This window comes from Halyomorpha halys, unplaced genomic scaffold (genome assembly GCF_000696795.3).
Source record: "Halyomorpha halys isolate HHAL.00 unplaced genomic scaffold, Hhal_1.1 Scaffold886.1, whole genome shotgun sequence".
Taxonomy (NCBI): Eukaryota; Metazoa; Arthropoda; class Insecta; order Hemiptera; family Pentatomidae; genus Halyomorpha; species Halyomorpha halys.
The window spans coordinates 166,150-177,502 of NW_027109805.1; the positions used below are offsets into that span (position 1 = coordinate 166,150).

At 29.9% G+C, this 11,353-nt stretch overlaps 1 protein-coding gene and 1 long non-coding RNA gene across 2 annotated transcripts in view; one reads left to right on the forward strand and one right to left on the reverse strand.

Moving 5' to 3' along the window:
* Nucleotides 1-8,469, forward strand: part of LOC106686838 (fatty acyl-CoA reductase 1) — a gene marked incomplete at its 5' end in the record, with an annotated part of 8,960 nt that extends 491 nt beyond the window's left edge. The window contains 6 exon segments of the mRNA XM_014430398.3: nt 746-894; nt 1,282-1,391; nt 1,458-1,647; nt 4,452-4,697; nt 5,861-6,124; nt 8,208-8,469. Of these exon segments, the coding sequence (XP_014285884.3) occupies nt 746-894; nt 1,282-1,391; nt 1,458-1,647; nt 4,452-4,697; nt 5,861-6,124; nt 8,208-8,301 (1,053 nt within the window).
* Nucleotides 1-11,353, reverse strand: part of LOC136795894 (uncharacterized) — a 355,650-nt gene that overhangs the window by 38,937 nt on the left and 305,360 nt on the right. The gene's annotated exons all lie outside the window — the stretch shown is intronic.

The window sequence follows — 11,353 nt, forward strand, 5'->3', positions numbered from 1 at the left end:
GAACGTAAAATAATTTATTTAGAATATAAAATAACTAAATAAGAATATAAAATAATTTAATAAGAATCGCTTGCATTGGCTCCATCATTGTTTCGAATTCCACAGATAAATACCACTTCTTTTAAATTTTGTTATAAATAGAAGAGCAGCTCCAAATAAAAATGTATTTTGTCTATTTTCTCACAAAATTAATTTTGCACCGGAATTGTGAATTATGTTTTTGACCAGAAATCTAAATTTAGAAATTTTAGGATCGTCATTCGAAGTGCAGTTATTTTTTTTCAGAAAATACATTACTGATACATACAAGATAAAAATATATTTTATCTGAAATGGACAAAATGCATTTTGATGTATACCTCCTCACTATTGAATATTGACATATTTAAGATCAAATTTCATAAAATCATTATTACTAAGACATCGTTTTTTTAAAAAAAGGAATTTTTAAACTAGACATGTAATGATTAAGATTAGAAAAGTTGGGATGACGGATCAATTAAAGACTTTACATATGATCACAACATACACAGCAGATTTTCAAATACATAATGACTATAAAGTGATTAAAATTTATATTCACACTCCTGATTTTTGAGATATAAGTATAATGTATAATGATTCAGTAAGCTCTTTGAGTTCTTCTCCAGCACACCTATAAACATTAAAAGTTTATATCTTATAATACAAATTGTAATAGCAAAATGGATTATGGTACCCACTCTATAAATGTTTTTTGCCCTAGTTATTTCAATATGTGTCAACCGCATTTTGCAATATGAACGTCCCTTCTGACAAGGCAATAGAAGAAGTTATTCCAGCAACAATAGACTGGCGATTGGTCATGAAGCTTTCGGAAACTCAACCTTTAGTAGTGGAAGCTCTCAGGGAAAGGTAACAAAGAAATTAAAGTAAAAAAAATATAAAATGGAATTATCTACTATTATTTTATTACAGAAAAGGACCTCAAGTTTCTCAAACATACGTAAATATTTCTTATTACTAGGACTGAAAACAATGAAAATCCAAGATAACGCATATCACATCAGACCTTAAACATACTAACCAAATAAATACTGCATATCTATGATGTAAACATGTTACAAGAACTTTTTTTTTATCGTAATAATATAATTTTTGTATAAGTATGATAAATAAAAACTAAATACAATTTTTTTCTTTCATATTTACGACATATATTTTTCATATTGTCAATCTTAAATCGATATTATACTGCTTATACGATATCATATAATTTCCAAATAAATTTTTATCTTTCAGACTCCTATGTGGTCAGCCGAACCCTTACACTTGGAGCAAATGGCTTGCAGAACAAATAGTGAACGAATACAGAATTTACTTTCCGACTGTTATCACAAGACCCGCAGCAGGTATCTCATTTAAATGATTTTTTATTTCTCAAAATTAAGATATCTTTATACTTTTGTTCAACGTAGTGGGCTCAACCATCAGAGATCCGTTCCCAGCTTGGATGGATGCCATAGACGGCATATACGCCTTAACTCAAGCTTTAGGTTTCGGATTATTGCGAATCGCTTATACGACTCAGGACTGCTGTATTGACTATATTCCAGCAGACGCAACTATAAACGCAATGATTGTGGCCGCATGGAAGAAGAATAAGGAGTAAGTGGATTCTGTAACTACTTAGTTGGTCATTTCTTAGTTTGGAATTACAAGATTTTTTATATTATCAATGACACGTGCTTTCATCATTTTCCCAATAATAATTTGTATAGCATACAACATGACTAACTACATAAGCATATAATTTAAACGGTGTCGAAAGAAGAGAGATAAAAAAAAAAAAAAGCATGAGGAATGATGCACATGAGTTCAAGTGAAATACTGCTTTATTGGCCCTGTCCTCCTATATATAAACACAGTATAAGCTGATATGGCACTTCGTCAGATGACATCGCCTCAAGCCCAGCCGAAAGGCCTTAGCTCACCTTCACCTCTCCCGCCAGTTTACGATCATTGCCCGTAAACTATCGATACAATAGACAAATATAAAATATAATTTCAATAATAATATAATAATAAAAAAATAACACCTCTTCTATCTATCTTATATAGACATAACTTAAAGCTAGATTACCAGGATATAAAATTTTAAAAAAGACGAAAAAAAAGACAATCAAACAAAACATAATTATTTTAACTTCCAATACAAGAATACATCCTATAAACTACACATGTATCGCAAATCGCGCAGCTAGTGCATAATAGTAACAAAGCATGAGAGGCAAAGACGAGGATACTCTATATTACTCCTGCGTAAGTGTTAATGCCAGTGGAAGATTTAATTCTTCAATGTGAACCTTTCTGCGTTTCTTGGGTATTTTAATGCGTAATAGTCACTTGAAGTTATGTTCCCTAATAATAATAACCCAGAATGGATCCTCATATCTCTGTACATCTTCGTTCCTATTAGAACCTGATTTCTTATATACTATTCTCCTAATTCTAACATTCCCCGTCATATCCCTGAAATTCGATTTTTCTGACGCCACTCTCTTGTTTTTTCCCGTCTAAATTCTACCCAAAAAATCCTCTCTTTATCTCCTCCGAGCTATATAATTATTAATTTCATTTCCTTCCGCCGTCGCACACTTACAGTCTCGCCGATGCCCACAGATCACAAAAGGGATTTCAAATGGCGAAAACTCAGGGACTATATGTATAAAATGGTTATAAGCTGCAATTGCCTTTGCAATTGGCCAAATCTCTTCTCTAACTGATATAAGCACAATGGTCGCTTAATGTGCAGTAAAGCTGCTCTATACCCTCCTACTCTTCGGGTTCCCTTGGGTGTGAAAATACCATGTGACGTTTAGGGCTCTCATTCGTTAGGGATAGCAAGATTATCAAACCCCTCACCTCCATTTGACGAGAAGCGATCTGGAATACGGTTGAACTGGAACCAAATTCTTAGAGCTGTGTTATGGTTAAGGATGAAATCATGCACAACCATAATACAGAACTCATATCCATAGAGGGTGCTATCTCTAAAGGTCACCTGAGCTTCAGACCTTTAGAGATATCCTTGAAACCTTACAAAACCTGAGGTCAACGGCTATGAACAAAACCTTTTTCTGGTACAGAATAATGCTTGACTGCGTTGGGTAAATATCAATCAATTATACTCACGACAGGTATCTACAGAATGGAGTGACTAACGTTCCATCCGGAAATGAATCCCCTGATGCTTCACAGGACAGTCCAAAGCCGACCACATTTTTTCACCAGAAGATCAGGAAAGCTGTTGAAGTAGACAGAAAAGGAACCTAGACGGAAGGGCCGTTAATCACTTGATTATTTCTTATCAATCTTAGATGAATCAAATTTGAGCATATTTCATATGAATTGTTATTATTAGTTTTGGGTGGGGAGGGGGAGGATACCTACTACCAACAGGAGTACAAACTTTTAATATGTTAAATATTGAGCAGCTCTATTTTTTCCTGTTTTTGCCTTTAGGATAAGATAAACATTTTTAAAATAAAGAAAATTCCATATGCAAAGAGCAGAACTGCTCAATTGAATTTCTTCAGTTTTTAAATGAAGTTTATTGGATGTATTATGAATCGCTACCGAACTAACATAATCATTATTTTTTATTTCAAATTCGATTGCTTAGTCATGAAATTATATGAAGAAAGATAGTGTGGATGAGGGTTTAAAAAAAAAAAAAACACCCTCAAATAGTACTAGAACTACTAGAATATTTCTTTATTTCTTCAACAATTTTTTATCCCACTTTACTTTATCAGGGTTTTCGCCTTGCTAGTTAACAAAAAAATTAAAGAACTATAGGTTTTTTCTTCAGTGTCTAGTTTACTTGCCTAACGAAAGCCCTGCCAAGTGCTTAGAGGGAGGGGGGTATGATAGCGCAGAATAAGTAGTATTAGAATCCATTTGGATCCTTTCTTCTTTTTTTTTCCTGCTCTCTGGAACTTCACTAACGATCAATAACTATCAATTTAAATAATATGAATAAAATCAAACATTAAGAACCTATTTCTTTAGTTAATATTTATATTATCTTAGTTCGTTGCTGTTGATATTTTTTACACAATCTTTTTAGTAGCCAAAGATTACACTTACCATTTGAAATTCCATTTGGTTACAGTTAAATTGGTTATAGCAGATCACAGCCCAATTAGTTAGAATAAGTAAATTTTGGGCAAAAATTGATTTCAATTCCAATTATAACCTACAACAAATTGTTGATTTTAACAAAACCATGAAACACAATGATTGCATTGTGGTCAGCAATAACAATAGATACTTAAATCAAAGTAATTGCAATGACTAATTAAATACAAATGTTATTGTAATTATTTTTTACCCAGTGGACCAACACTAGAATAGGTCCACATTAATGCTTCAAATCAATTAACAGTGACCTTATATTGTCATTATAGGCCAGCCCCGGAACGTACAGATGTCTACAATTGCTGTATGATAAAAGACGTCCCCTTGAGCGTTAGAGATTATTTAAGACTTGGACGAAAAACAATGGAGAAAGCACCTTCGAAGCACATTCTATGGCCTGTACATTGTTTAATCACCACTAACGAGTTGTTGTACAGAATATTATTCATATTACTCCAATTGGTGCCGGCAGCCTTAGTGGATCTAGTATATCTGATGCGAAATAAGAAACGCATGTAAGAAAAAAAAATTCAGTTATAGATTTATCAAACTATTTTTCCTTAAAATTAAGTTATATTTAATTATTTGTTGACATATAATTATTTATTGATTGTCTGAATTCAGGTTTTTATAAGTTTTTATATAGAAAGGGTGTTAAAGGTAGTATGTGACAGAAAAGTGTTCCAAAAACAGTTAAAAATTCTGAATATTACTCGACAGGAAGCTGATTTCCCCTGGAAGGTTAGAGAATTTTCCTAACTTTAAGAGTCTTGAAAATTAGTTCATAGGTCATCTTCCAAATCCAACATATGCGTGTACACTTCTCTCACACAGGCTGTAAAAGTGAAAACAAGATCTCAGACAGGCGACAGGAATGACTATTGGGTAATCTGAGATCATTCTCATCATTATAAAGCTCATTTATTTCGAAATTAAAAAAATAAATGAAGAAGTCTTTGTTATATATTATAAAAATAATAAAAAAATATGTACCAATACTTATAAAAATTTATCCGGCGAAAGATATTGATCTGAGTTATACCAGAGCCTTTAGAAGTAAAATCCATTTTCTTTTTTATTTATTTATTATTATTATTTTTTTTTAGAATCACCCTTATACATGCGGAAACAAATTATTACTATTTTATATGAATCTACAGATAAGATCTATCTTTAAATTCATATGTATACACATATAAAAAAAAATTAGAAAACGTAGAAGAATCAAAGAATAAAATTAAATATTCTAAAAAACTCTAGAATTAGATTTCAGAAAACTCTAGTTGAGATAACATAAAAAACTTTTTACATCCCTAAAAACTACATAAAACAACAGAATTTGAAATAGAAAGAGAGAACAAGAAAAACAGCTCAACAAATAAAAATCTATTGAAACGATATTCAAAATATAAGTCATATACTAGAATATATGTAAACATATATATATTTGGTTTATTTATACACTCCTACATTTATTCGTTTGATATATTTATACAATGATATTATTAACAAAAACTAGAACATTCATTCTTTTTTTTTTCTTTTCATAATAAAAAATAATAAATAGACAAAAACAAATACAATGTTTCATCTTAGCATGCTCTTGATCCAAAATTGTTGACATTTAAATTAAATTTTTTTAGAATGAAAACCTATGTACTCAAACGCATGATTTCAGAGCAATGAAACTGACTGCAAGAGGAGCTAATTTAATTCGAATATACAAGAAATTCAGCTCAGGCCGTCTGGAATTTCCGAACGATAAATACAAAGGTCTTAACGATGTCATACCTAAAGAAGATTGGGATAACTTTAACACAGTATACGAGGGTCTGACAAATATGGATATATTGGATCTCGCTTATGAATCAGTAAAAAAATACTGCCTCAAAGAAGAAACCGATGAAGAAAGTATGATTAAAAACAAAAAGCGATATGCTAGGTATGTATAATTCAAAATTTTGACGGAATGGTCGGGTTTGGATTTAGAATTATTATATTCCTATGTATACTGTCGTTCGGGATGCCAAGATAATCGCTGAAGAGAATTATCCAAAAATAAGTTAATTAATTAGTTGATTTAGATAGAGTCCTTCAAAACTATTATTATTATTGAATTTCTATCCAGAGCCATTTTTGTGTTTACCTGTTTACCAATTAAATATCTTTATATTTATAAAATATTGTTACCATTAATTATATAATATAATAAGGGGTGGTCTTGTGTAATATAATAGTACATAAAATATATCAAGGAACAAATTAAAATAAGGTCACTTCCACATTAACCGTGTTAAGTGTCCATGTGTTGACAGGTATCCTACTCGGGACAGGTATCGGCACATATGGCAAAGACTAATAATATCGGAAGTGTTATTACATATCAATATTAACCTACTCTAAAATTTAATAGCATCATAAGTTTTATTCGCTAGTCTCTCATTTGACAGCCAGTCTCTCATTGATGGGCCAAGTTGTTAAACTCGAAATTTCCAATAAGTATGTCCTATCATTCTACCTACAGAGTTGTCCACTAGACTGGTAATCCTCAACTATTCTTCACCAGTTGTAGCTCGCCTATAGCAAGGCAATCACCCATCCTATTAAGGACCATCTGAGCTATAAATAACTTGGATATCCATCTCAAAATGTTGAAATTACTAGAAAAATAAACTTCGTCTGATCTATAAACTATCGGTCAACATTTCGAACCTTTCTTAAGGTCAAAATCTATAATCTGTTAAAATTCAGATTAAATTTATATTGTTTTAAACATCTTGCAAAAAAAGAAATTAAAAAAATTTCATACCATCTTAACATTAAATTAGTTTGTTTTGATGTAAAAATCTGTTCACATTTTCTTTAAAGTATCGATAAAAATTAATGAAAACTGGAACTTGGTTAAACATCTTCCCAAGAACGGAAATAGAATAACATTTGTAGAAGGAAAAAAAATTAATGATTAAAAATTGTTATTTTAAATTCAGGAATAATTACAATAAGCAGCTGAATGGTTTGGCAATGGGAGGAACAATGTGCTTAAAACTATGTGTATTTTGTATCAACAAAACATTGACATAACTAGTTTGCAAAACGGAAGACAAGCAACAATTCTAGTCAAGGTGATAATAAAGAGTTAATGGCAAAACGATGGTGATAAAATACTACTGAAATTATTACAAAATGCTCAGGATAATATAAATTTCACTACGGAAATACACACGTCTGAATTTAAAGATTATGTGCTAAAATGGAATATTATTGGAAAGAATTTTATTACTGTTAAAATTATTCGAAACATCAAATTGTAAATGCCATAAGAAGCTCAATGAAAGGCGATTACGTAAACTGAGAATAGATTTTTGAAAAAATAAACTTATTTTGAAGAACAAATGTTATGCTTATAGCGTAATAAAAATTTGTGGATAAATATTTAAACGAAAAAACAAATTATCCAAAAAAGTAATCCAAATCAGAAATAATTAGAACTTCAAAAACATACTGACAAAACCTTTTTTAATTAAATGGTTATGGAATTAAAAATACATTATGTAATGATACACTATAAAAATGAGGGCGTAAACAATACATATTTTTGTATTCAAGAACGATTATTTGGGCAGTCACCAACGCTAAACCTTATCATTATTAGTATCAAAACAAGAATCTCGTTTGTTAACTTTTATTCATATAAGTCAAAATCATTGAAACGGTTTTTCGGAATTGCTTTTTTTCAGAAAAACAGACACCTAACCGGACAGTTAACTCAAAACATAATTATAAGCTGATTAGAGAAGTTGGTGGGAGTGGGGGAGGTGCGGTCAGAAAAGAACCACATAAATAAACAAAACAATATTTATTTTGTTTATTTATGTTGTTCTTTTCTGACCGCACCCCCCGACCAACTTCTCCAATCAGTAATCTACGGTCAACTATCTACACCTCATAATTCTAAGCTCTTTAAATATATGCATAGATTACTATTTTGTGTTTTTAAATTTACATTTTTGTTTATTTATTTTCAGGTTAGTACTAATAGATGAAATTCTCATTTTATGCTTATGGATGAGCGGAATTTGGCTCTTCTCCAAAGTAATAACCTCACTGCTGCCTTTTTAATACAATTGTACATGTGACAAGAGAAAACAAGTACAAAACAATTATGATCGGAGAAAAATATCAAAAAGAAGTGATAATTAAGTTTTTTTTTTAAATTATATTTATTATATATAAACCTAAATTATAAAACCTGCAAGTTTCACAATCAATAAAAAACTATAAAAATTATCCTGCTTATGCCCACACGACTTTCCCAACTCCCCTATAGGCAAAGAAAGGACATTTATGTTTATTATACATTATGTATTATTATGTATACAAATGGTTTCTTTTGAAATAATAAATTCACTTAACAACTGAACGTAAAAAAAAATCTCCATATGGGTAGTAGATGTACAGGTAAGGTAGGTACATAATTTAATTTAATTTTGTTTTAAAACAGTGAATGTTATTAATTATTGTAACAATGAGTACATTTTCTGGAGAAATTTTTAAGAGGCTCATAGAAACAATATTTGTGAAAAAGAAAGGAATTTGTAATCCATGAAGAGTATTTTATAGTCATTAATGGCATGAATAAAACTGGCAATTAACAACAAAAAATTATTTAAATAAAAAATCCATGTAACTGGCAAAAAACCTACTATATTTAATCCGATTTTGATGAAATTTTCAGGGATTCTACAGATTGGTATCTATATGGTCCCATGGCAATTATGTCAAATCACTTATTATTTTCACTTAAGCATTCACAAACATGTTTGTCTTAATACGGCTTCATTTTAAAAAAAATATTCAATTAATAGGGCCTAAATTCGGAAGAAAGTTGGAGATAAGTTTAAAAATGATCTCTCACTAATTTTATTAAATTAAATACTTTTTAATTTTATTTTCACTTACGCCTGATCAACTATATTTCCCTTTAGGAGTTATAAGTTTTATTTCGAAAATTGCTTGTTCTATTTGACCTAAAGTTATTTACTTTTTCGATTGAAGCTAACAATTAAATCATAAACATACCCATCCAAAACTTAAAGCTGTATGTTTCTAAAATAATTCTCTTCGTTATGAAAAATATAGATCTATAACTTGATGAAGGATAGACGTTAAGAAAAAAAAATACGATTGAATTCCATGAACAAAATTCAGGTACAACAACAACCATTTTGTCTAGCTTTAATAAAAAACTCGCTGGTTGCTACTGGTTACTAAATGGCTTTCATTACTAACTCATTTTCCTTTCCATTTAAAATAAAATCTATGTTCCAGGAGTTTTTACCGAGATATGTAATAAGGCAATATATACATCAATTTCGATTTGGCAATATAAAATATGCTGTCGTGTGGTCCCACAGAGACATTATTGTTGATATTTATTAATATCATCCTTAAAAAAAGGATATTCGAAGTGAAACCTGGTCCCAATAATTTACAAAAGCTACATCAGAAAATGGCACCCCGCAAGGATCTTCTCTTTTACGTTCAGATTTTTTTATAATAATATTGTTTTTAATAGCTATAACACTGTAGAGACAACTACAACTGAACTAAAATTGTTTTTGCAATTATGTTAGAAGCTAATCTCTAAAATATATTGAATGGAGGAGGCACAACGATCAGAGAGCATTCAGGCATGGTCCATGACTGCTAGATTCAGGTTCTCAAGTTCAAAAACAGCAGTTGTAATTTTTCGCATACTAAAAAGTGACTAACACATCCCTCATTAACTCTATTATAATCAACCAATTAATTAAATTAAATTAAATAAATTTTTTGTGATCTACTTTGATTTAAATTGAAATTGGTTTCGACATATCCGTATGAGAAATGTGTGAATGCAAACCATATTTTTAGGTGATATACAACACATATCAGACTACATCACTCTAGTCTAACAAGGTTACAAGTTTCTGCGGTAAATTTTACAAGAAAATAAAGAAGTAAAAATAACTTTTCTTTAGCCAACTGAGCATTCTGTCTCAGTTTCATATTCAAGAAACGAAGATAATCCGTTGGCCTCAGTAAATATTCACTCACATTTGTTAGTGTAAATGTTTTTTTTTTTTTTTTTTTTTTTTTTTTATTCCAAGGACTATTTTTTTTTTTATTTCTAATTCTAACCTATAAATTTGAAGAGTAGGAAAAAAGGAATTATTCTAGCAATGACTCGTAAGGATTAGAAGTGCGTGAATACTAACTATTTAAACATTTTCTACTTTATGACTAATTAAACTATGTTAACTAGTGACAAAGCTACTATTGTTATTATTAACAGTGCTGTTTGTTGATATTTTCAATTAAAATTAACATTTACACCACAAGATAGTAGTGTAAATGTTAATTTTAATTGAAAATATCAACAAACAGCACTGTTAATAATAACAATAGTAGCTTTGTCACTAGTTAACATAGTTTAATTAGTCATAAAGTAGAAAATGTTTAAATAGTTAGTATTCACGCACTTCTAATCCTTACGAGTCATTGCTAGAATAATTCCTTTTTTCCTACTCTTCAAATTTATAGGTTAGAATTAGAAATAAAAAAAAAAATAGTCCTTGGAATAAAACAATATTTATATATTTTTACATACATAAGAGTATACTTAATAGAAAATGGACCAATTAATACTGAGATCAAAGAAGGAATTCTGTCCTCTGGAAAGTTCAATGCACTAAAAAAGCCGTATTAGGGGGTAACAATAACAAGCTGTGCATCCTACAAAAACACATTTAACATTAAACTGATCTTATCTAGCGACTCTTGAACCATTACGATAATATGTATCCGATAATAGGAGGTAAAAAATACGAAACAGAATTAAAAATAAAAAATAATACGTACCTCCAAGAAAAAAAACTTAAAATGTATGCAAATAAAAATAAGTCCATAACTTTGCTAATACTACTCCGAATAACATGATTTTGTTTTTATTTTTATCAAAAGTTAATTACTTTTAAGTGACTCTATAAAACTTTCTATAAAATATCTGCTTTTTAAGCAAAGTGGTCATAAAATTAGATATACGAAAAAAACAAAAAAAAATAATCGTAGATTATTCTCGGAATCATTATTTCTCGAAAATATACGAAAAGTTCATAGGCTTTAAAGACAA